The following is a 26,067-nucleotide window of genomic DNA, read 5'->3' on the forward strand; positions in this document are numbered from 1 at the left end:
CAACATCTCCTGAAAAATTATCATTATCACCCAGGCTCACAGAAAGGAAAGCAGGCAGAGAAACAAAATCAGGAAGTTCAGCCATCCAGTACCAGTTTTGCACTTGATTCTTACTAAAGCTGTGGGTGGCAGGCCGAGAAGCTGATGTGGCCATTTCACCCTGAATCCCTGCAGTCGGCCCCTGGCCCCTGTGGGATGAGGCCCCACGTTGAAAGTCTCCCTAGCCTGAGTTTCTATGCCCCACAGAAAGGCAAAATGATACCACCAAGAGAAATGACACACCAAGCTGGGTGTGGTGGATTCCGCCCTCATCTAGGCCAAGGTCGTAATCTATCAGGGAGACAGCTGCAGGATTGGGTTGATCTCTGCTGCCACCGTGTGGTCATTCTTGGACTTAATGGCTTAGGAAGGCTCTCCCACCGTCTCCCAGCATTTGAATGCCTGGTTCCTAAAACCTTAGACACCATTTGCTGTTTTCACCCTCATTTGCTCATGGCTGAGATGCCCAGGGGAGTCTGCTGCACTTCGGGCAGTGTAGGAGAGAGATGGAGGGAGAGAGCCCTTGATTTACACAGCATTGGTTTACAACATGGTCCAGACTCAAGGGCAGGGGGCAGATGGGTGGAGACAGCACAGTGGGGAAACCAAGACACCTGCTTCTAATGCTGTTGCTGTTTGCAAAGGGCATTTCTTACGTGAGGGCTGACGCTCAGCTGGTATAGGAAGGAGCTCTCTGTGGGCGGTGCCAGGCATGGAATCCCGAGAGTCACCATGGACAGATGTCCCAGCACCTCCCAGGGAGGAAGGGAGGCAGGCTTCCACCCTCACTTCTTCCACTTACTTGAGTAGAGCAGGTTTCTCTTGGGGCCAGCGTGAGACTCAGAAGCAACCCGGAGATGTTTTCAACGCTTTTATTTGGAAACGGAGAGAGCCCATGCCAGCTCCTTGGTGAATTCTAAGTGAGGTGACAATGGGGGTGGGCACAGGGTCAGATCTTTCCAGTGCTGGTCGAGAACTGGAAGAGAAGGTGACCGCTCAGCTGCCACTGTGTTGATTCCTTCCCAGACACCTGCTGTGGCCAGCACTGGGGTGGGGGGGGGGAACCTTCCCTCCTTGTGGGAGATTCACAATGGCAGGGGAGGTTTCACCCTGGGAGCATCGTCCTGTAATGGAATGAGGTTCTGTGGCTCCAGTCAGGTGAACCGCCCTGGGGGAAAAGGAGGAGACAAGAATCATCTTCCAGGGTTATCACAAGCAGGATCTAGGGGTCAGCAATCCACTGGAGACTGTTCTAGCAGAGCCACCACTTGCCAAGGATCCGTGTGTGTGTGTGTGTGTGTGTGCGCGCGCGCGCACGTGCTGGTAATTTAGGAAGAAAGCAGGGGACAAATATGCCTACCTTCCAAGCCACCAGGAAGATAGGGAGTGCACTGGTCGGGACCCAGCGTGGAGCAGCGTGGAGCCAGGGAAAGTTCTGGAGCCTTGGTCCCGGCGGAGGGCAAGGCCAGCGCAACTGGACAGGTGGTGACAAGAACTTAATCCCAAACCAAGGCCTTGCACTGTGTTTGCTGGGCTTCACTTTGTTCCCAGCCACTGCTGGGGAGTCGTAGCCCAAGACAATCAGGGCAGAGGACGGACGAGAAGGACTGCAGGGTGCTGGTTATTCTCCTGCCATTCCTGCCATCTGCGTCTAGGGACTGGCGAGACAGCCCCTCACTGCCCCCACCCCTTCCTTGGGCAGCACGGGGATCCTCAGGTCTCTAACAGCTGCCGTGGTGGTCAGTCCTCAGGCTAGATGACCGGGGCGGCCTGGTTTCCACACCCTCAACAGAGGACGCCTTACTGGATGTGGTTCAAAGCCAGCCAGGGCAGGAAAGCCCATGCGACTCTTATCTCTACTAACCACCAAAAAGCTAGAAGCAGAGCTGTGGCTTAAGTGATAGAATGCTAGCCTTGAGCAAAATAGCTAAAGGACAGTACTCATGTGCGAGGACCAGAACACACACGCAAAAATGGGATATTAACAAGGTCTTGCGAGGACAGGTATTCGTATTCTGTTCTATTTGTATTTTCTATTTTTCCACAATAAAAACATACTGGTCTTACTACAGGATTAAAACATCTTATCTTCACTTCCTTGGATGTGGGTGATACTGACATCTGAGGACAGTTTTGATCGTAAGACTACATCCCTACCCTGCAATGTGACAATGTGACATGTGTCACTACCCTCTTCTACAGAGAGCGGCATGGGCCAGGGCCAGAAAAGCTGTGAATATGGAGGGATACGGTGTGGGAGGGGGGGAGGGAGCCAAGGAATGCATTTTATGTAAAGCAGCTTCAAGGCCTGGCCTTGGGTCCCATCTGGCTGCTAGGATGGCAGCAGATATCTCTGCCTGGAGGGCAAGGCCGCCAGGCTCTCTAAGCTTCTTTGGTGATAACCCTCCTTATTCGGGGAATGTGCAGTCATTGGGGCTTCTTGATTGCAAGTTCTGTGGCTTGTCCATCTGTAGCTCCTGGACTGGGCAAGGTGACCCGTTTGGGGTGAGAGCACAGTGGGGAAGAAGCCACAGGATATGAGGGGAAGAGACTGAGGGGACACTGGAGGGATGGCCACTCTCCAGCCATTCCTGCCACCTGCGTCTAGGGACTGGTGAGACAGCCCTTCACTGCCCCCACCCCTTCCTTGGGCAGTGCAGGGATCCACGGCTGATCCACGGGGTGTGGAGGGGTCTGGGCGTGGGTTCACGCTGGGCAAGGCGTCTGTCCACAGTGTGCTGTAGTCCAGCTGGGCCCTTCAGAGCCAGGGGCGCTGGCCAGGCAGTTACACCGCATCCCAGCTGAGAAACGTCTCAGGAATGCTGGGAGGGGGGAAATACACCAAGAAAACTGGAGGGTGAAAGAGCTTGAAGCTGAGATGGGGCGAGGGAGTGGGGAGAGGGTGGCTAAGGCACAGCCTGAGCTCAGACCTAGGGGTCTGAGAGAGGAGGCTGGAGTGGGAGGCAGCACGGAGGACAAGCTCTGGGAGTGGGTGATAGGGAGCCATGGAGGCCGGGAAAGCAGCCTGAGGAGCTGCAAGCGGTGGCTGGGCTGGAGATGAATGGGTAAGCTCGGTGCCCACAGAGGACTGAGCCCCTGGACAAGGGTAGACACTCCTGCCCCACCTGCCGCAGGTGACAGAGTGACATTTCAGATGGGCCATCTTTCCAGGATAGGGGAAGGAGTGGCAGACTCACAGGCGTGCTCACGGGCTGGTCACGGCGTGGTCTCCCCGGAGTGCCTGCAGTGAGAGCTCGTACCCAAGGAACATGGCGGCGCTCATGGGAAAGCCACGCACGGCGTTCACGGTGACACCCCTGAAAAACACCTGTGCAGGGGAGGGAGCAGGAGGGGTCACAGTCAGAAAGGTGCTGGCCTAGTCTGGTTCTGGCCCTGGCCGGAGCCCAAAGGAGCTGTCCCAGGCCTGCCCTGCCCACCCAGGTCACAACTGACTAAGGGAAGACACTGACCCCAACATACATTTCGATACGATTGTGTTCTCACCACCACCACCACCATCACCAGACAGTCCTAAATAAGCAGGCTTGCACTGCAGGGCACCCTGTCACCACTCCCACCCCCGCCATGGCGATAGGGGCTTCCCGTGACATCCCCAAAGTGGGCAGTGGGAATCGGCCAGACTGCCCACAGACTTGGGATAGGAAGATGGCTTTGCTTTGCTGACTGTGTCACTTGGGCGGGTGGCAAACTCTGTAAACGCAGGTGCAGGGAGTACCGAGCTGCTGAGGTTGTTTGAGGGACCAACTGAGGCCGTGCTCTTGAGATAACCCCCAGGGTGGCACCCCTAAGCTGGTCACCATCACCGAACGAAGAAGTGCAGCCCCTCCCGCCCGCCTTGTTCCTGCTAAGATCCGTGCCTGTCACCTGTCCCCATTCCTAGGGAATACTAGAGGGTCTCCACCGTCTCCTTAAATATCATCCATGCTTGGGGCTGGGAAGACACTGGTGAAGGAAAGCACTCATCACCTATTTAAAGAGGAGAAAAATGGCCATCGGGGAACAACTGCAACATTGGCAGACAGTACCGAGCGAGGTCTGTGGGGCTGAGGTGAGTGGTTATGTGTCATGGAAGCTCATTACCCAAGCATAAGTGACCCAAGAACCATCAGGGACAGGGTGTAAGCCTGCTGGGATGCTTGGATAATCTCCTAAAGTCAGATCCACAGAGTCAGGTTCAGGGTCAGATCCACAGATCCACAGGGTCAGGTTGAGTGAGGTCACTGTCACTGGCCAGCACGTCAGGTGACCTTGCCTACTTCAGGATGCAGCTCCATCCAGGAAACAGACCAATGGGCTGAAGCCTCTCGGTGAGGGCACAAGAAGGATCCGGGTAGTGTTGGTTTTTCCTGTCTAAGGTCTAATCTCAGAATTCCACAGGCTCACTCAGTGACTGAGCAGTAGCCAGGAACTGGGTCAAGTTCCAAGAGGAAAATTCCATGCCGCGTACCTGCAGAGCCCCCTGTGGCCTTGGCTTGGCTCTGCTGTTGCGGGCCCAGCTTGGGGCTCCTGCACCCCCAGAAAGAGCTCCCCTGAGGTAACTGAGGCCTGATCAGCCACAGAGCCCATGGGAGTCAATCGATGTGCAGACTTCCTGGCTTTGGCCCCCAAACGTTTAGAACACGTAGCCCTTGGCTTGTTTTCATCCTCACGAAGTCTTCAAGACTCTACATTCTCTGAGGTAACGTCCATACTCATCCTTGCAATGCAAAGACCCTTATGAGGTCCTGCACATACTTTTTGGTGGATGTTAGTCATGGGGCTTGAACTCTAGGCACTGTACTTGGACACTCTTTTGCTCAAGACTAGTGCTCTACCACTTGAGCCACAGCGCCACTTCTGGCTTTTTCTGTGGAGATGGTGCCGAGGAATCGAGCCCAGGGCTTCATGCATGCTAGGCAAGCACTCTATCACTAAGCCACATTCCCAGGCTGGGTGAAATGTTCTTGAAATCACAAAACCCATCATCTGGCCTTTAGCTGCCCCCTAGGCTTTCCATTTTACGAAGCATGGGAAATTTTGGAAGGCACAGTATTTACAATATGTTTTTGCCTCTAGAGATCTTTTTGAATTGACACACTAATTTGGGAGACATAGACTACAACATCTCAAAAAGACAATAACCCACTTGAATCTCTAAGCTGTGTTTCTGCTAAAAAAAAAAAAAGAAAAGAAATGAAAAGAAAAAATATCAAATATAAAAACCAACAGCGGTCATACCGAGGTTTCTCCCTACTACTAGAAGTACTCTTGTGAAAAAACAATATACAAAAATTTAAAGTATGGAGGATAGAAAAGCTCAACGTTTAATTATTCGACAGATATAAAGTAGCCTGCATTTTGTGCTAGAGTCCCAGTGCCTGACCTTTCTTTATATGCTGTGGTACTCAGTTTCTGGTCTTCATCTGGGTACCATCTGTGTCTTAATTAACAGGAGGTTGGCATGAAAGAACACCTGCGATCTGACCAGGGCAGAGGCATCCATGCTCCTTCTCCTCCTGACCTGGGTCCACACAGCCTCTAGTCTTGGTTAACAGTGACCTCCAGAAATCCAAAGACCACAGGCATTTCCTCCAGGCATTTGCCATCAAATCAGACAGGCTATCCTCTACTGAGGTAGTGGTTAAAGACTAAGGGATACACTGGTCTCTGATAGTTTTGTCTTTGATTGGGCCCTTGCGGTCTGGCTTTCTGGGAGAGTTAGCACAGAATGCCATCCATTCTCCTCTGGGGCCATCCAAAGGTCAGGGTCATTCTTTCCCAAGCAGCAAAGGGAACAGACCAGGACCTGGGGCAACTTACAACAGGAAAAGAAAAGGCAGAGAAAGAAAGCGCTGTCCATGGTGATGGCGAGACCCAGAATGCATGGCACACATAGGCCCATGTGTTCGTAGGCACAGGAGCACAGTAGGTTTTGGGGACAGATAACCTGGGCCTGGAGGAATGCGGGGGTAACAATGACATACAGTGCACATGTATGTATGTATATATAATATTATAGACCACAGACTTAACTCTTCCTAAAGGTTCCTCGTGGATGAAGCCTGAAATGAAGTGTCATTTCTATGCCTAACTCCATCTAAACCATAAGCATCCTAGTACTTTCTGGTGGGATAATCAGAGGAATGGAGGTAAAACCACATACTTGGACTCCTCAGGACCATGGGTAGGTGGGCCTGACCTGTGAACTCAGACTTCCAACTGTAAGAGCCAGATAAAGAAAGCAACCTCCACCCCTGGCCACACACACACACACACACACACACACACACACACACACACACCGAGAAGAGCAGACCTCTCTGGAAGATGGTGAACCTGTCTCTCTCCTTGGGCATGGAAGCCTAGTTTTTGTTCTGGGATTGGCTGTTGAGGACCAGGGTGTGAGTTGATGAATCCTCATGTCCATAGAAGGGAGAAGAGAGAAGCAAAGAGCCTAGGGAATCAAGAAGAAGTGCCTCCATTCCAAGCCTGGATCTCCGGGGTGTGTACATGGGTGAGAGGAAGAGAAGGTAGACCAGCAGGCTTGGAGCTGTTAGGATGATGGACAGGAGGACGCCCCCTTGTGGCAGGGGCTGCTCATTGCACTTGCGGAGAAGGTAAACTGCGTAACCAGAGTCCAGGCCTTGGCGCTGCCCTGCACGGGCTGCGTGGCTGGGCATGGGTTCCCTGTCCTCTCTGAACTAGACAGAAGGGTGGCACCTCCCCTGCTGGCCTGAGACATAACCAGACAAGACAGCACAGGTGGAGATTTAGGAGAGGCAGTGAGCTTCAGCACCCAGGGCTGTCCAGGGCCTCACTTTCAGGCCTTCCTGCTGGTAACTCTGAGAGATGCAGTCCAGGACGCCTCTGTACTTGTTTACATAGACGCCATCAGCCTGGAGTCGACTTTTTACGACATCCATGGGAGTTGCTGTCCCCCATGAAATGGCTCCTGCAGAGGGAGAGAAGGAACAGGTGTCAGGGTCTACTGGAGCTAGGGCTTGGCACATGCCAGTGTTATTTAGTAGCTTCTATCCTTTTTCTTTTTTTTCTGTCCAAGACCAGGACTCGAACTCAGTACTTGATAACTTTCATTCATCATCTGGTGCTCTACCAACTGAGCCACGCCCCCAACCCCTTAGCAGCTTTTGTTGGTTGCCCAGTCACATGTTCCCCAGTGCTTCCCAGCACCTTCCTAGGGCACAGAGAGCGGGGGGGGGGGGGGAGTCTGATGTGACTGGCGCCTTGCAGCTCTCGGGAGGTGGGATTTACTCTGGACTCAGAGGCTACTCAGGGATACTGGAAAAGAGAGACAGGAGAATCGCAGTGCAAAGCTGGCCTTCGCAAAGTTAACATGAAATCCTATCTGAAAAACAAGCCAAAAGCAAAAGAACTGCAGGCATGTTGCAAGTGATAGAGTGTTTATATAGCAACTTAGAGGCTCTGAATTCAATTCGCAGTACAGGAAAAGAAAACACAACAAAACCCACGCTGAAATTAGCATACAAGAAAGAAAGAAATGACAGGTCCTGTTGAGATGTGGACACTAGTGGGAGAAGGAAGGAAAAAAAAAATGATGACAACAACAACCAAAACAATGTGGAGAAAGGGGTAGAGTGTTTTCCTAGCATGCACAAAGCCTGAGTTTGATTCCTCGGTACCACATACACAGAAAAAGCCAGAAATGGTGCTGTGGCTCAAGTGGTAGAGCTCTAGCTTTGAGAAGGCCCAAGGACAGTGTCTAGGCCCTGAGTTCAAGCCCCAGGACTGGCAAAAAAAAATGTGGAGCAAAAAAGGAAGAAAAAAATCAGGAACAGTTTCTGTCCAGGTAACATGTCATAAAACCAAGGGGCTACATACCACTGGTCACAGTGGCTGGATAATGAGACCAGGTAGCCTGGTTTGGGAATTTCTGTTTCTGGTTTTTGTTTTTGCTTTTTGCCAGTCATGAGGCTTGAACTCTGGCCCTACCCCTTGAGCCACAGGGCCACTTCTGGTTTTCTGGTGACTAATTGGAGATAAGAGTCTCAGGGGCTTTGAACTGTGATCCTCGGGTCTCAGCCTCCTGAGTAGTTAAGATTACAGGCATGAGCCACCACCAGCGCCTGGCATCTTTAATTTTTAAGGGACTCCAGGTAAACAATGCCAGGTTATTATATGAACACAGTAACCTTGGATGGGAAGAGAGGACAGATATCAAAGTCCAGGACCTGGTTTGCCAGTTCTGTTTTGTTTTTATCTGTTTCTCAGCAACTTTCAAAATGGGGGCCCTCTGCCTCCTACCTAAGGATTCTGGAAGCTTTCCTGATGTCCATTCACCCCTGCCTCTGCCGAGACAGTGCTCAATTCTGTCAGGCCACCACAGAGGCCCTGCACAGCTGCTCTGTGAATTCTGCTCAGCAGAATTATGAGCAGATGGTATTTACTGTCTTCCTGGACAATGAACAGGCACAGTGCCCCAACAGGGAGCAGGGCCAGGGCCCGCCCACAGCGTGTAGGTACACAGGCTAAACGCTATTGTGGGGCAGCCGTGACAGGAGCTTTGATGTGTGTTTGCTGAGATTAAAGTCCCATGGTGGTGAAGAACAGAGCGTGGTCAGGTTGCCGCAGAGAGAATAGCATGGTTGGGGTGGAGGAGATGAAGAGAAAGGAGCCGCAAATGAGGTCTGCAGTGTAGTGGAGAGGTCAGAGGGGGACCACTGATGTTGTTTCCCCATTAAATGAAGTGGGTGTGGTGCAGGATTCTGGCTGGGGAGGCTAAGTCACAAGCCCACAGCCAAAATTGAGTAGGTGTGGATTTAAACTTGGGGCTCTCTGGTTGCAGAGTCCCTGCTGTCCTGTCCATGCTAGCTATATGACCTTGGGTTGGTTGCTCAGTTATCTCTGAACCTGAATCTTTTCCTCTGCAGAATGGGGGGGGGAACCTTGATTCCTACTTCACAGACCTAATGAAGTCCTTACAATCCTCTAGGCAAGCTACAGCCCAGCAATGCTTGCAACTCCAATCCAAGGACTTATGTAGGGACTGCCAATCGCATAGCCCCAGAGGGAAGGGGGACAGGACCAGAGCCCACCGCCCCACTTTCTGCTCTTCCTGGGTCTTGGCAGTCCTGCCTAAGCAAGCAAGCACTGGCTGGCCCAGGAACGGGGTTGCAGCCCCCGCAACCCTTACCTGCCATGCCGCCTGCCAGCCACACGGCACAGGGGCTGGGACCCGCTTGGGCCTCGGGCATGATCCACTCGCTGAGGTACACGTAGGGGATGAAATAGAGGCAGTAGCCTGGGACGTCCCTCAGCAGCATGGCGCTGGCTCCCCGGTACAGCCCTGCCAGGCCCTCTGTCCGCACGATGGTAACCACACAGTGCACGGGCCCCTGGTACACGGGTGGCTCCCCCAGAGCCACGGCCCTGGGCTTTGGACTGAAGTTGGCTGCACAGATAATGGAGGCATGGGGGGGGGGGGAGGGAGAAGAAGGCAAGTTATGGGGAAGGTAAGAGACTGGCCAGGCTCCAGCATCAGAGTCCGCCCAGCTCTGGACAGTCCTCAGGCACAGCGCCTTTCCGCTTCCACCAGACCTTTCTGACCATCTTAATCCTGAAGTCCCAGCAAGAGCAGGTGCCAGCGGGCACCTGGACTGAACTCCTCCAGCTGGATGATAAGGACCAGTGGCTTTGGGATGCCAACTTCTTGCCTTCCTTCTTTCCTTCCTTCCTTCCTTCTTTCCTTCCTTCCTTCCTTCTTTCCTTCCTTCTCAATCTTGGGGCTTGAACAAGGCTGGCACTCAACCACTAGTGCCACAGGGCCACTTCTGGTTTTCTACTGGCTCACTGGAGATAATAGTCTCACAGATTTTCCTGTCCAGGCTGGCTCTGAACCACGATCCTCAGATCTCAGGCACCTGAGTAGCTTGCATGTCAGGTGCTAGCTCAGTGTGGACTTTTAACTCCCTCCCTTCAGAGAGGTGGGCAGGGGGCAAAAGCTACTGTGGGGGGCACCAGGTTCCTTAGAGCAAGATCAGTCATAGAAAGCCCCCTCCCTTTCCTCTCCCCAACACGTGGAAAAGATGTCCCTGCCCCATTGTGTAAACCCTGGCTTGGGTGCTTTTCCCCTCTAATGCTGGCACAAGAGTCAAGGTTTTCATGAATCAACTCTGGGTGGGTAAGAGGGGGCTGTCAGAAGTTACTGATTGAAAGACAATGTGCAGATAACCATCTCTTGCTTAGAGGTGGAGATGTTGAAATAACACTTGCCCAACTGCCAACTAATCTACTTTGATCAGCTCTCCAAGATGATAAAGAAATACCTGGGAAAGGATTCATTTTGGTTCTCCATTGGGGAGACTCTGTGGTTTGGGGGTCTGTCACGTGGTGGGAGAGCACAGAAGAGCAACCCAGCTGACCTCATCAGCCAGGAAACCAAGGGAACAGGGAAGGGCCAGGGGCCTCCAAACCGCCCCCCCCAACCCGTCCCCCCTCCTGAAGCCTTCAGCAGCTCCCCATCCCCACTGCCTCATTTTGGAGACCAGCTCTTTATTGAATGCTTGGGCCAAACCCCAAGACACTGTGAAGTTCCTTCCATTCCCAGCCAGCCACCGTTGGTGGTGGCTCTTAGGAGATCTTGACCTGCTAGTGTTCCTTGCTTGGGGGCTTGAATATTGGCAAGTCACATAGCAACTAGCCTACTTTGTCAAAAGACCCAAATCTAACCTTGGTTTTTTCCTTCTTCTCCAATAAATTATTTTGCATAAACATCAGGACCCTGGACCCCTAAATACTACAGAAGTATTTCCTAAAAATAGGAATGTTATCTGCTAACTACAATAGCATTATCAGTTTTACAGATCTACCCTAGTCATACTTTTTTTATCTAATCGGCTATCTATAAACTGTCATCTGACCTCACAGTAATTTCCAGAGTATTTTATCCCTCTGGGGCAAAGTCTCTCATCTGAAACCTCCAGTCGTTTATCAGGAACATCCCACAGCCTTTTGGTGTTTTCTAGGACACCAGCATTTCTTGAGGGTACAGCCCCCTTTCGTTTTTTGTTTTTGGTCTCAGACTAGGACTGAAACTCAGTACCTGATGCTTTCATTCTTTGGCCATCTACCAATGGAACCACGCCTCCAGCCCCCATCCCCTTCTGGTTAACAGAGAAGCCCTTGTCGAGAGTTTTGAGGTTTCCTAGTCTTACCGGAGGCAGCCTGGGTGTGGCTGGAATTCTTCCCATTCAAGTCTTATCTTTTCATTGGAGACCTGTCACTCTCCTGATCCACTGGGCGTGGCCTTCTCTGGCTTTCTATACCTCTAGGATGAGGTATAAGAGACTCTCACTAAAAGGTTAAGCTCCTAAGTGCAAGGCTGATAAATGACAATTGCCTTGAACGGACATCACCACACCTTCCACGGAGATCACTTCTTATACTTGAGACAGACAGCCTGCACAGCCTGGGCTAAGACTCAGCCTGCAGAACCTCTCCAGATGTTCAAGGCCAAAGACTCCAGCATCAAAAAATGAAGCACTCGCTGGGACCCTTACTTCTCCGAGGGCCAGCGGGGACCCTGCACAGTGGCATAATAAATGATTCCCATGGGACCACAGAGCCCAAGGCCAGCAGCAGCAGCCATTATGATTCTAGGCCCCAATGAAAACGCATCACAACACCCCCCTATTAGTTAAGTCACACACACACACACACACACACACACACACACACACACACACACACACACCCTAAAACCAATTATACATCTGCACTAATTTTTCTCTGGTATTCAACAGTCCTAGCGGAGCAATGGAAAACCACGACCAGATCAGGATACCACTGCAGATGAATGGACAGTTTAGTCTTCCAGGAAATAGCTCACCAGTTGCCACTGCAGTCCTTGGCGGGGGGCGGGGGGAGGAGGGAAGACTGGTGGGATGTTCAAAGTCACCCCCCAGTTCACCTCCATGGGGGGGCAGGCCCACCCCATTCTACAAAAAAAAAAAAAGCCCCTGCAGGTTTGTCAGCTCATCTCCTCCCTCCTCCTCTGGTCGCATGCCCGGTCATCCCGCTCTGAGGCCTCGTGCCACATGCCTCACCACTCCTCCTCCTGGGCCAGGAAGCCCTCTGAAGGTGGAGGCTCTACGGGAAGCACTGGCAGACTGGCTGGGAGTCTGACTTCAGTCTGACTTGGATGCTGTAGTGTGTCTGCGTGTGATATTTTGCCCATCTTGGGGGTGGTGAGTTTCCCGATGACAGGAATCACATGCTGTGGCCAATTCCTGACCCCTCAACCCAGTGCCCAAGTCCGCCAGCCCCTGGCAGTGTTGCATACACACAAGGGAGTGGGGGAGCCCAGCAGCTCCCAGACCAAGGTTTATGGGCTCTGCTCAGCATGCAATTTCCCCAGGGCCCGGAGAACCAAGACCGGCTAATGCTTTGGTAGGAAGAGCCCTGCATCGGGTAATCTGCATCTGTTCATCAGTTAGGGATTGCACAAGCCTAGGCAAGGACTCACTGGGCCTCTTTCTCCTCATCTATTAAAGGGGTAGAGGAGGCACGTCCCTTCTTCAGGCAGAGCACACTATCCACGCCCTTTGGCTTCTGTAAATATGAAAGGAGAACAGTGACAAATCACATTGGATTAAAACGTATGTTTCCCTCCAAGGAAATGGCTCTCATTCCTATGTTTATGACCCTGTCCTGATATGACGCTGAGTTCTGAAAGCAGTGGACCTGCCGACCTCAGGTGTCCTGGCCTATAACCAAGGATATTGTAAGAGATCACAGATACTCCTCTCCAGCCAAAAACAACCGAGCCCGACACCAAGTCCACCATCAAGGACAATACCTGCTCTTGTCCATTGATTCAAACAGCCAACAACGTATCACCAGTGTCACCACACAAGTAACTCTTACAGGGGTTTATTATGTTGCACGTACCTTCATTAACCTCTCTGGTAACTATGGTTTGGAAAAATTAAAAAAAAAAAGTCTAGCAGTCTAGAACTCGAAAGGTTTCTTTTGAATTGCAGCGCTCTCCACATTGGACTCGTGCTCTTGCCAGCTCCCCAATCCAGCGCCTTTACTTCCTATGGCCAAACCAGACTGAGAAAGTCCAAGCGGAACAATCTTGAGGGTCTCCAGGATACCGTTACCTCCTGTCTCGTTCCCAGGGCTTCTGACTTCCCAGGTCAAGGCCCTTAGTAGTTGGATGCAGCCCTGTGTCACCTTCTGAGGTCTGCTGTCATACCTGCTCTGTCCTAGGAAAGTCTTGGAAACTTCTGCTGCTACTCCCCCCGAGGTCGAGGTCATACTGCCTGAAAAAGAGGAGTTTTTTTCCCCCTCCTCTAGAGAGTTATACATCTTGATGACCAAAGCAAATGCTGAACTTAGGGATACAGCTCCAGAATTTCCCTGTGGGACATCTCTGAGAATTCAGGTGAGAGGAATGGTTTGGTCCCATATTCTAGTACTCCTCACACCCCATTTTCCAGCCTTCTCATCCATGGCCACCCTCTTTCCTAAGCTTGCCTGACACCCTCCATGCCATCTCTCTGACTGTCACCTCTGTGCCTGGCACCTGCCTCTGCCCATCCTTCTAGCTTGACAGCATCAGTCTGGCAGGCACCCCGTGTCACACCAACTGCGACAAATTCACCACGGTCTCCCTGGAGCCAGTCAGGCTCTGAAAGCCGTTCTCCTGCCTGCCTTTCCATGCCTCTGGCCCTCGTGTCCTCCCTGGAATGGAACACCTCCTACCCTGTGACTTCACCCTTCCAACCCACCCAGCACTCGCACAGTGCCCTTCATAGGTGCCCTTCCGACTTCTGCACCCCTGCATGTACACGCTCCAGGCCCACGCGGGCAGGCCTGTGCTCCCAGGACCTCTGCTGTGTACCGCTCCACTGGCAGATGTGGGGGGTGTCGAGGCTCTCAGGAAGTGTTTGTGGAGGCAGAGGATTCTGGGAGTGAGCTCTAACAGAGGCAACTGAGCAGCTGGACCTGGTTAAAGGACCCAGATGACCAGCCAGCCCTCTGCTCCTCTTCGACCCTCGGTGTCGGGTGGGGGCCTTCTGGTCTGCACATTGATTAGGCTTTGAATGAGAACACAGACCCAGTGTAGCTAGCCAGTAGCCTCTGGGATAGGACTGTCTGCCTGGGTAGCAGCGAGGGCAGGGAGAGGGGGGCACAATTGGCCCCAGGATCCAGCCCCAACTGTCCATTCCAGCAGACGCTCTGTTGGTGTGCAGCGGTACTCAACACCAACGGGAAATTCTCCCGAAAACTTCAACCATAGCTGGTGTAAAGCTCTCGGCCTGAAGAACAGTTTCACAGCATGCACCAAGAATCTCAAAAATGGCTATTCCCTTTGGCCCACCCAAGAATCGAATAGCCCACACATTTGGGGAGAACACAAAACCAAGGCAGCTCTTTAGGGACACATTCGCGGGTCACATTCTGTTTTAGGGAGAGAACAAGCAGTTAAGAGCCTAAGTGGGTAACCAATAGGAAGATTGAACTGATTGTAGATTCACCAGAAACACTTCTGAGACTCATTGTGTGTGTGAAAGTGTGTGTGAGAATGTGAGTGTGTGTCCTGTTGCTCGAACTCAGAGCCTGGGTACTGCATATGAGCTTCTTTTGCTCAAGGCTAGTGCTCTACCACTTGAGCCACAGCTCTACCTCCAGCTTTTTTTTTTTTGGCAGTTTAGTGGAGATAAAAGTATGGATTTTCGTGCTCAAGCTGGTTTTGAACTGTGATCCTCAGAGCTCAGTCTCCTGAGTAGCTAGGATTACAGGTATGAGCCACTGGTATCTGGATCTCATATTTTTTTTTCCTTAACATGACAGGCTCACACTAAGATCTCTTCAGGTGTGAAATGTTATCCCATTCCACTTTTACTGGAAAGTGATTTCTAATGTTCTATTTGCCTTTCAGACAAGTGAGCCCACCCCACCCTTTCTTAGCTGAGGTGGAGGTAGAATTAGAGGCAGTCCATCTAACTCCAGAAACTAAATTCTTGCCATATTGATTCACTGTGTATGTGTGTGTGTCTAAGAGGGAGAGACAGAGACAGACACAGAGAGAAAGAAAACTACACATCTATTTTGGAAGTATGACCTGCCTATTATTAAATTAGTTTAGATGTGGTTTTAATAACATAGGAAGCGTTTCTGCTACAACACTGAGTACAAGAGAATATAAAAGATATAATATAAACACACAAATATATAAACATAAAAGAACATAAAATTGCCTGCGCAGCATGAGTGAGTACAACCTTCTAAAATCCTCATGGAAGAGGACAGGGAACACATTAATATGTCACCAGTGTAGGTGGCCTCTTCCAGGCCGCACTTAGGTGGAGGGTCATTTTCTTCTGCCCCTCCTCTGTTCCACAGTCTGTAAATTTTCAACCATGGCTCACCACCAGTGCTCGGTTGGAAGATTCTGGGTTTCTGTTTGACCACTCATCCAGCTGGGCCTTCACCTCAGAGTGGCCTCTGGTCCACTTTTCTTCTCTACCCCACCCCCACCCCACCCCACTTGTGGGGCTTGAACTCTGGGCCTGGGCGTTGTCTCTGAGCTCTTCCCCTCAAGGTTACCACACTACCCTTGAGCCACAGCACCGCTTCTGGTTTTCTAGTGGTTAATTGGAGATGAGTCTCACAGACGTTAATGCCCGGGCTGGCTTTGAACCGTGATCCTCAGACCTCAGCCTCCTGAGTAGCTAGGATTACAGGCGTGAGCCACCGCACCGGGCTGAGGTAGGTTTTTTTTTGTTTTTTGTCTTGTTTTTTTGCCAGTCCCAGGGCTTGAACTCAGGGCCTGAGCATTATCCTTGGGCTTTCTTAAGGCCTAGTGCTCTACCACTTGAGCCACAAAACCACTTCCAGCTTTTTTCTATGTATGTGGTACCAAGGAATCGAACCTGGGTCTCTTCATGCATGCTAGGCAAGCACTTTAACCACTAGGCCAAACTCCCAGCCCCTCTGGGCCACCTTTCACATGCTCCAAAGCAGAGAGGCCAGAAGAACCACTGGCAGCCTGCTTCTGTGTGTGGAAGTGGCCTAAAATACACCACGTGTTCACCACCCCGAAAGCGGACCGGCCACTTGAGTGTAAAAGCACAAGGCGAGTGTTATCTCATGGCTGCCTGGAGATTTCACAGCTGGGCTCTGTGAGCCTTCCAGGGAGGCAGAGGCCCCCGATTGTAGAACTGCTCTGTGCCTCCATCTACCTACTGGTCACCATTAGCAGTGAGGTGTGGTACCTCACCTCCACCATGGCCCAGGGTGCACGGCACATGCCTGGCCCTTCTCTCTTGCTCGGTCAGTGCCGCTGCTAAGGAACATCATGGAAAATTGGGGGCTGGGTGGGAAGGAGGGAACAAGGTCCACTCGAGGCTACACTAGGAAACTGTACACCTCCGAGTCTGTGAAGGCCAAGGGTGAGAGCAGGCGAGGGAAAAGAAGGGAGTGGCCAGGTGTGTGGTGTGACCTGCTATGCTTCCTGCCACATGGGTCAGGTGAGGCTAGGACCGTGGGCCCTGGAAGGGGCCATGTGGGGTCCGAGTCCCAGCCTAGACCAGGACCAGCTTCTCAGGGGTGAGGGTGACACAAGTCTCATGGGCCCCAGTTTGGGTCTCACTCTCTGCTGTTATTGTAAACCTTGGTTCTTCTGGAGGAAGGGGTCCTGTGTTTCATCTCTGGGCACGAGGCGCTGTCATGTAGGCTCTGGTCCCCTCACTCACCCTTGCTGTGACACAGAGGTCGTGACAACACCTGTCTCTTGCACTTGTCACAGAGGTGGGTCCTCTGCAGAGCCCTTAACAGGGGCCTAGCACACCCCGATGGCATGGATGGGTAGTTATGGTTACAGATGAAAGACTGATAATGTCGGCTATTCCATGATAACACACACACACACACACACACACACACACACACACACACACCCCTGCTCACTTCAATAACTAGATATGAACCATCACATCCCAGATCCAGCTATCCAGAAGAGCCTCCGGCTGCCCCAGCACCAGGCTTCCCCTCCCCACTGACCTCTTACCTTCCCGAAATGGCTGTGTTTGCATCTGTAGCCGGATCTTGATGAGGTCCACGGGCCCGCCCAACCCGACAGCCACCAAGCCGGCCGCCACGCTAGCCAGGAGCAGGTCAGACAGGCTGCGTCCAGAACTGGCGGCCTCTGGTTCCCCACAGCGGTGCTGGCTGAGGAACCGCTGCAGATTGCTGAAGACCCCGAACACCATCGAGTTGTAGACAGCGATGCTGGCCAGAGGGAAGGACATGCCCTTGAAGAAGCCGGACACCTGTGGCCAAGGTCAGAGACATGAGAGCTTGGGGCCAGGGTGCCCCTCTGTGAGCCAGGAGCAGATCTCCCAGGATGCCCCAGGCCTGTCATCCAGGGTCTGCAGGTAATGGGAGAAGGGGTGGGGCCACCCGCTGTGGGTCTGATGAGAACTGAGAGACAGTGGGGCAGGGGAAGAGGGGTGACCCACTGTCCTGTTTTGTTTCCTGCATGGTGGGATCTGGAGGAGGAGATGGGCAGTCTGCTAGAGACAGCCAAACTGACAGATAACCATGGTTCTATCTATGTAGCCTGCAGACGGGGCTCTTGAGTATGGGTTCCCTGACAAGAGAGCCTGGGAGGGCACAGAAGGGCACAGGAAGAGACGGCCAGAGGCTGGGAACAGCGCTGGTCACGGGGTTGGGGTCCTTTCAATGGCGACCAACAGATGCTCTGAGGAAAGCGAGAGAAAAATCCACAGGGTTCGATTCCTCGGTACCACACACATAGAAAAAGCTGGAAGTGGTGCTGTGGCTCAAGTGGTAGAGCTCTAGCCTTGAGAAAGCTCAAGGATAGTGCCCAGGCCCTGAGTTCAAGCCCCAGGACTGGCAAGAAAAAGTTCTAAGACACACTGATGGTACCAACTTGATAATGTGTAAAACTGCACAAAGCAGAAATGCTGACCATGTATGTTGTACCTGGCTGCTACAGAGAAGACATTTCACAGGTGTGTGCATATGCACGAATGTACGTGTGCACGCGCACACACATACACACACACACACACACACACACACACACAGAGGCACTGCTCCAGGATCTTTTTCCATAAGGGCCTGACAAGAACTGGGGACATGGCTTGGCTGGGCTCTGTGGCATGTGAGAAATCCCATCCAAAGTCACCAATGAGGCGGTGGGATTGGGACCCTGGCCGTCAGACGCCGTGGGGGATGTGTGCCCCGAGGGAGAATCAATGGCCACCTTTCAGAAGACCTGGGAGGTGGCAAGACATCACACTAGAACATCAAATACTGGGTTTTCAGGGCTTGCTCCGGCTCCCGCCAGTTGAGAGGGGAAAGACAACACCCAGGAAGCCAGGATGTACTGGTCTCTTGGACGCATGCACTCAAGGAACTTAGAGGAGGGCACTCATTAGAATCCAGCCCCGCAGAGACAACGGTCATCAGTGAGCAGAATTTCAGACACTTGAGGGAAAGCCCACAAGGCCCTGCTACGAACAAGACGTGCACTTGAAATCGGATCATTCCATCCTGCGTCTTAAATCTGATTTCCAAGTCCCCCTAGGGCATGACTTGGGAAGTCACAGGCTAATTCTCCCTCCAGAAGGGGGAATTTTTCCACTTCTCCTGTGTCACAGGGTGAGGGGTGACACTCTCACACAATCCTCCTTCCTACCTGACAGGAAAATGGGTTTATTTATTTTTTTTTGTAGGAAATGCTCCACACCGTGCTTCCAAAACTCGTCATTGCCCTCTGGCCAATAATGGTGGCAGGGGCGGTGGCAGTGGACAGGTAAGTTAAGGTAATAGAACGTCTGCAGGGTGGTGTAAAAGTTAGGCCAAAGATGGTGATGAGAAGAGGTGCTCTCCTAGCTGACGTACCGATGCGGAATAGAGCCTGGACCCCAGTCTGGGGGGGGGGAGGCCCTGGTAAGTCTCGCCCTGCCCGCCCAAGGGACACTTACGCTTTCCCTCCGGTACACCGTGCGGATGCAGCTGAGTGTGTTTCCATAACCAGTGCCAGCCTGCAGGCGAGTCTGTGCAGAGAAGCATGGGCAGCGCCTGCTCAGAGATCAGTCACCTCCCAAACGCCCCCAAAAGATGCCCAGAGGACGGGAGGAGGTCCTGCCGGAGAGGAAGCCTGAGGCCAGTCAGCTGCGTGACCACAAGAGCGGCTGACTCTTGAGTACAGAGAGCCAAACTGTGCTTCCATCCTACCTCCTGGGGACGGAACCCAAGGCCTCGGTGCATGACAGGTGTGAGTACTTTATCACCTGATCCACACGCCATGCCTTGGGTTTGTGGTTTGATTTTTTTTTCACATTGGGGCTTCTCAACGTGGCACGAGCTGGCCTTTCATTTGTGAAATCTCTTGCCTCCACTTCCCACCAACGTGGGCCTCTAGGCACGTACCACCTTGCGCCTCGCTCGTGGGGGTTGTAGGACTATCTCACTCCTGGCCCTATCTACGGCACCTCTGGGAACAGCAGCCACTTCCCAAACAAGGACACAGAGGCTGCAGGAGGGGAAATGCTATGCCCTGTGTTGCAGGAAGGTAGATGGGGTGCCAATTCGATGTTGGGCCTTTCTCAGCAGGCGGAGACTCAAAGGAAAATGTCAGCCAGAAGGAAGGAGGATGTTTCAGAGTAAATAAGTGCCCGTCCCTTCATTCTCAGATGAGGTGGCACCTGAGCCCAGAAAGGAGGGTTGGGTGGCAGGTGATTACAACAGCCACACCTTTGCAGGGAAACAGCACAGACAGAGGCAGGGAAGCAGGGACACCAGGAAGGGACCATGTTTGGGGAAGGCCACGTGGCTGGCCAGCTCTGCTGATGCAACTGGTTCTGGGGTCCTAGGGTACGGCTGAGTCCTGGGGAGGATGCCCACCCCTCAGTTTTTAACCCGTGAGACCTGAGATAAGGCTCCTTTCTCCCCCTCCACCCCTACCTCTGTCTCTGTCTCTGTGTCTCTGTCTCTGTCTCCCTGTCTCTCTTCTCCACACCCCAGTGCTAGGGGGCCCCTGTCATTTCCTGAGTCTCCACACCTCACCCCTCCTCATGGTCTGATGCCTCCCATTCCACCTTTGTCCTGCCTTGCCAAAAAAAATCCTGGCCATCTGGAACCTGATGAGTCCACCAAGCTGGCCACGTGGCCTCTCACAAGCACTGCCCGCCCTCCAGTGGGCCCCCTCGTCTCCCTGACTCTGATATGCTATTCCCACACGCGGAGGTTAGCCTTCCTAATCTCCTCAACCTAACGTCTGGTGTTCTGGTGCCACCTCACATGCAAAGCCTCTCTTGAGTTCTGGGCTGAACGGAAACCAGGGGGAACCCTTGCCAGGGGCCTGCTCTGTCCCTTCCAACCTGTGAGAACCTGCAGGCAGAGAAGAGATGGTCACAGACACAAAGTCACTGCCAACAAGCAAGAAGAGGGCCATTCCAGACCGGGCCTCGGGCACCCTATGCCCCTCAGCTGGGAGGCAGAGTGCCAGCCCTAGGCTGGAGATTCTCAGGAGATGAGAAACAAGGCTGACCCCTCCCCAGGGCAATGGGAAGCATGGCGGCTACCTTGACGGTGTCCAGAGGGTAGCCAACAATGACACTGGCCGCGCCTGCAATTCAAAGAACATCGGTCACTTTGGATCGGGACTATTTTTTTTTTTTAAATTTCTACCATCTGGATCTTGACATAGGACATAGTTTCAGGAACATATAGGCACTCATTTTGGCTAGAGGGAGCTTACAATGTGCCTATAGGCACTGGTTCAACTACCAAGGACGGTGAGGAAAATGGAGTCAAACCCCGGGCTACACCTGGAAAAAAGCATGGGTGCTGAGATGATTGGAGAGGATAGGACAGAGGATGGAATTAGTATCCCATTTTAGACCATATCCAAACATGAGTCAGAACAGAACAAAACCAGATCAAAGGCCTAAACAGAAAAGATAAAACTTTCAAGACATGTGAAAGGGTATCAATGTATGTGAATGAATGCACCTCCTATCTGGCAAATATCATGTAACCCTTCTGTTAATTACAATAAAACATATATGAAAAAAGATAAAACTATAAAATGCTCACACTCAGATACAGGGGAAAGGTTTCATGACCTGATATTTGTGATGAACCACTAAATACGGCACCAAAAGTACAATGACTACAAATCAATTCAAGGAAATGCAGATGACATGGACTTTTTGCAAATCAGAAGCTGTTTGTAAGTCATAGGACAATCTCAAGAAATTAGAGAGGGGCCAGGAATGGTAGAGTGCTTGCCTCGCATGCATGAAGCCCTGGGTTTGATTCCTCGGTACCACATATACAGAAAAAGCCGGAAGTGGTGCTGTGGCTCAAGTGGTAGAATGCTAACATTGAGAAAGTCCAAGGACAGTGCCCAGACCCTGAGCTCAAGCCTCAGGAATGGCAAAAAAAAAAAAAATCCAAGCAAACAAACAAATAAACAAACAAAAAAGAAAACAGAGAACTTACAGACTAGGAAACATATTTATAAGCCATATACTTGAAAAAACAACTTGCATCTATAACACAATAAGAGCTCTCTGGGGAAAAACTGAATATTTTAATCGACAAGGGATTCTCTGAAGAATACAGTGGTTAGGAAATACATGACTAAATGCTCTAAATCACTAGGCACTAGAGAAATGCCTATCAAAATTACAATGAGGGGGTGTGGGGGGGGGGAGGGATATGGGTACCAAGACATGTGAAAGGGTATCAATGTATGTGAATTAATGCACCTTCTATCTGACAAATATCATGTAACCCTTTTACTAATTACAATAAAAAAATAAAATAAAAAAAAAACAAAATTACAATGAGATTCACATTGACACCTGCTAAGATGGGTATATTCTATTTTCAAAAAAAGGAAAGTTGCAGATATTGGCAAAGGTGTAGAGAAACTGGAACTCTGTATGTAACAGTCACTGTAGAAAACAACTTGATTCTTACTAAAAAAAAAAAAAGCTACACATGGAATGACAATGGGACCCAGCAATTCCACTCCTAGATATACACCCAGTAATTTAAATAAGTAAGCCAATGAGTCCTTGCACACACATACACGAAAGGTGGGCAGAGGGTACCAGGGGCTCACACCTGTTTTCCTAGCTACTCAGGAGGCAGATATCTGAGGATCGTGGTTCAAAGCCAGCTGGGCAGAAAAGTCCCTATGAGACTCTTATCTCCAATTAACCACCTGAAATCTGGAAGTGACGCTGGGGCTGAAAGTAGTACAGTGCTAGCCTTGAGCAAAACAGCTCAGAGACGGCGCCCAGACCCCGAGTACAAGCCTCACATCCGACAAAAACTAAAACAAAAACGGGGAACGTACCCCACCAAGCAATGTATAAGAATAGACCGTGGCATGGCCAGGCCAGTGGTGGTCATTAGAATAAGGTCCTCTTTGGTCTGGCTGAAAAATAAATGAGCCAAAGTCCAATAAAATTTTAAAGCATCTGTTCAGCAAACAACGACGAAACAAGTAATTCCAAAGTGGACGTGGTTCAAGAGCAACACTAAACACACTGAAGAGGGAGCTTCTGTAAGACAGACATGGAAGTGAAGCCGGGAAAATACAGTCAATGGCTGGGCATGTTGGCATATGTCTGCGACTCTGGTTATGTGGAGGCCGTAGATAGGAGAATCTTGCTAGCCCCTAGCAAAAAATGTGAGACCCTATCAGTAAAGTAACAGGAGACAAAAGGTGGTAAAAGTGTTGCTTCACAAGATGAGGGCCTGAGTTCAAATGCCAGTATTGAACAATTAAGAAAGGGGGAGGGGGAGGGAGAGAGGAAGGAGAAGAGGGAAAGAGGGAGACAGAAGAGATATCCATAGGGTGCGTTTATACAAGCCTGGGTGGTGTTACCTGCTGCAGACCTGGCTATGTGGTCCAGCCAGGCTGCAGTATCATTATGACACTCATGACTGCGTTTGATTGGCTATTATATGGTCACCTTCTTATTCTATCCTGTTGGAAAGGATATCTTACTTGGTTCCTTCTGAGTACTTGAGCAGACCCTTCTGTTTATTTACAAAAAAAATAGCCCAAGTTAAACTTTTGTTTATGCTTACAGTTATGCCACACCCACACATGGGCTTTGTCTGCTCAGGGATTCTTCAGCCTCTGGCACCATTTTTAACAGTTACCAGGAAAATGCTTTCGAGTGACAGCAACGTGACTGTTTCACAGCAGTGGGAAGGTACAGTTTCTGAACTGTGTGCTTTAAAATGATTAATTTTATATTGTGTGAATTTCAACTTAAACTGTAATTCTAGCTACTTCCCTAGTTACCTCAGGAGCCTGAGATCGGAGGATCCAAGTTCAAAGCCAGCCTGGGCAGACAAATCCAACAGGGCTTTACCTCCAATGAACCAGCATAAAGCCAGAAGTGGAGGTGTGGCTCAAACAGTGGACTGCCAGCTTTAAGAAGAGAAAAAAGCAAAGGAAGAACCCGAGGCTGTAAGTTCAAACCCCAGCAGACAAACTAATGAATGAATCTGGGTTGGGAATGTAGCCTAGTGGTAGAGTGCTCGCCCAGCATGCATGGAGCTCTTGGTCTGATTTCTCAGCACCAAATATGCAGAAAAAGCTGAAAGGGATGCTGTGGCTCAAGTGGTAGAGCATTAACCTTGAGAAAGCCCAAGGACAGCGTTCAGGCAGGCCCTGAGTTCAAGGCCCTGGACTGGCAAAAACTAAAGTTACAAGAAAGTGAGATGAGGTGAAGAGAATACCTAGAAAGTGTTCATTTGCCTGCGGGTGACTTCTCCACACCTCCTTTTTCAGAAGTGCATGAGAACAATAACACACCTTGCTCCCTCGTCATGATATGACGTGTGTAAAATGCCTAGCGGACAAGCCCGACCTTCGGAAGACGCTCGAAAGTGGCTGCTGCCCCTTCTCGACGATTTTTCGTTTTATTTTGTTTTACTCTTGTTATATTTCAGATTCCTTGAGAAGAGTGCTAGATGCACTGGACCTTTTCACAGGAAAAAAAAATTAATAAATGTACACAAATGTGCCCAAACTAGGTTTGTGGTTTGCTCTGGGAGGAGGCAGATCTTTCTGGGGATTAAACTGTCCTACCACTAACGTATAGTGATGCTTAAACCACTTGATGAAGATATTAAAAATCACCGAACTTTGTACATTAAATGGAAGAACGTTCATGGTTTGTACAATAAATCTGAACGAAGTCGCTGTGAAACGATACAAAAGCCTGAAACCACACCCGTGGTTTCAGTGTTAAGATGCGAGCACCTTCCAAGAAGGCAAAATAAAGACGTGTCAGCATTCACTAAGGACAATCCTAGTTTCCAGCTGCTGTGTGGTGATGGAGAGGGTTTGGTGGATCCAAGGCCACCCTGAGTTTTCACTGGGGAGAAGATGCATTTAACAATACCCCTTTAAAGAGAATTCTAAAGACTGTCTTAAAGAAGATGACAGATGATTATTTTTACAATAAAGCACCTCACAGTCCCCATGCAACCTCCCACACACACGCATACCAGGGAAAGGAGGGGTGGCACTGGAAAGCAAGGAGATGGAGCCGCCAGTGGCCCGGGAACCGATGCCCAGGCTTGGCACAGGCTTAGGCAGGAGCGGGTACCTGTGGCTGCAGGGCTCCCCACCCCCCTGGCTCCCTCTGGCGCAGTGTCCCCTGGGTCGCGCTCCATCTTGAAGCCACTCAACTCTCCCTCCCCAGAGCCCTACAGTCACCACGGGTCAGGCAGCCAGGCTAGTGGATGTCTGTGACCGTGGGGAGGTTGGTTCGGGGACTGTAGCTGCACCTGAGATCCTGGAGCGGGGGCCCTTGGGGTACTCAGGGCTCATGCAGGGGCACAGGGGCACGGAGGGTCCCAGGGGCGCAGGGCTCAGGGGCATGGAAAAGTGGATGGTGCAGGGGCACAGAGGGGCGCAGGGGCACGGAGGGGCTCAGAGCGCAGGGGTACCGAGGGGCTCAGGGTGCAGGGGCACAGAGGGGCGCAGGGGCACAGAGGGGCGCAGGGGCATGGAGGCGCTCAGGGTGCAGGGGTACCGAGGGGCTCAGGGCGCAGGGGCACAGAGGGGTGCAGGTGCAGGGGCACGGAGGGGCGCAGGGCGCAGGGGCACAGAGGGGCGCAGGGGCACGGAGGGGCTCAGAGCGCAGGGGTACCGAGGGGCTCAGGGCGCAGGGGCACAGAGGGGCGCAGGGCGCAGGGGCACAGAGAGGCGCAGGGGCACAGAGGGGCGCAGGGGCATGGAGGCGCTCAGGGTGCAGGGGTACCGAGGGGCTCAGGGCGCAGGGGCACAGAGGGGTGCAGGTGCAGGGGCACGGAGGGGCGCAGGGGCACAGATGGGCGCAGGCGCACAGAGGGGCGCAGGGGCACGGAGGGGCACAGGGGTACATATGGGTGGGCACAGGCGCAGGGGCGCAGGGGCACAGAGAGGCGCAGGCGCAGGGGCACAGAGGGGCGCAGGGGCACGGAGGGGCGCAGGCGCGCGGGGCTCCCTGAGGCGCGGGGTCTCTAGGTTCGCTCACCTCCGATCCAGCCCGCTAGGAAGTCCTCCAGCTGGAAGCTGCCCATGGCCAGGGGTCCCCGCGGGCTCGGCGTGCCCTCCTAGAGACGGCGCAGCATGGCCGGGTCCCTGCGCGCTGCTCCAGCCCCCAGTGTCCCCGACCCAGTCCAGCCCGTCCCGTCCTGGCCTCCTCCGCCCTGCGCTGACATCACGCCCAGCACACCTTAAAGGCGCAGCGCATGCCAGGCCGCCCTGAGAGGAGAGGCGGGCGCTGCCTAGCCCCTGGGCCCCTAGTTCGCCTCAGCTCCCTCCTCTCCCCCTGCCTCGGTGCCCCCGCGGGGCCTGCCGCTGTCCACCGTGCATCGGGCCCTGAAAATGGCCTCAGGGGACACTTCTGCAAACTTTTCTTACCAGGCAGCCCAGACGGAGGTGGCTTTGACCTAAGCCAGGGAGTACTCAGTTACCAGTACCCA

The 26,067-nt window shown here is 52.1% G+C and overlaps 1 protein-coding gene across 1 annotated transcript; it reads right to left on the reverse strand.

Annotated features, from left to right (window-relative positions):
* Positions 1–897: 897 nt before the first annotated feature.
* Positions 898–25,768, reverse strand: Slc25a48 (solute carrier family 25 member 48). Its single transcript, XM_090325437.1, has 8 exons — positions 25,617–25,768; positions 20,643–20,686; positions 19,041–19,112; positions 17,096–17,357; positions 9,212–9,469; positions 6,858–6,991; positions 3,237–3,367; positions 898–1,207 (listed from the first exon to the last, which is right to left on the reverse strand). Exons 1-7 carry the CDS (start codon positions 25,660–25,662, stop codon positions 3,245–3,247), a joined length of 939 nt encoding a protein of 312 aa, XP_090181563.1. The 5' UTR covers positions 25,663–25,768; the 3' UTR covers positions 898–1,207; positions 3,237–3,244.
* Positions 25,769–26,067: the final 299 nt, after the last annotated feature.

Source organism: Megascapheus bottae, chromosome 38, assembly GCF_031878675.1.
Source record: "Megascapheus bottae isolate mThoBot1 chromosome 38, mThoBot2.hap1, whole genome shotgun sequence".
Classification (NCBI taxonomy): domain Eukaryota; kingdom Metazoa; phylum Chordata; class Mammalia; order Rodentia; family Geomyidae; genus Megascapheus; species Megascapheus bottae.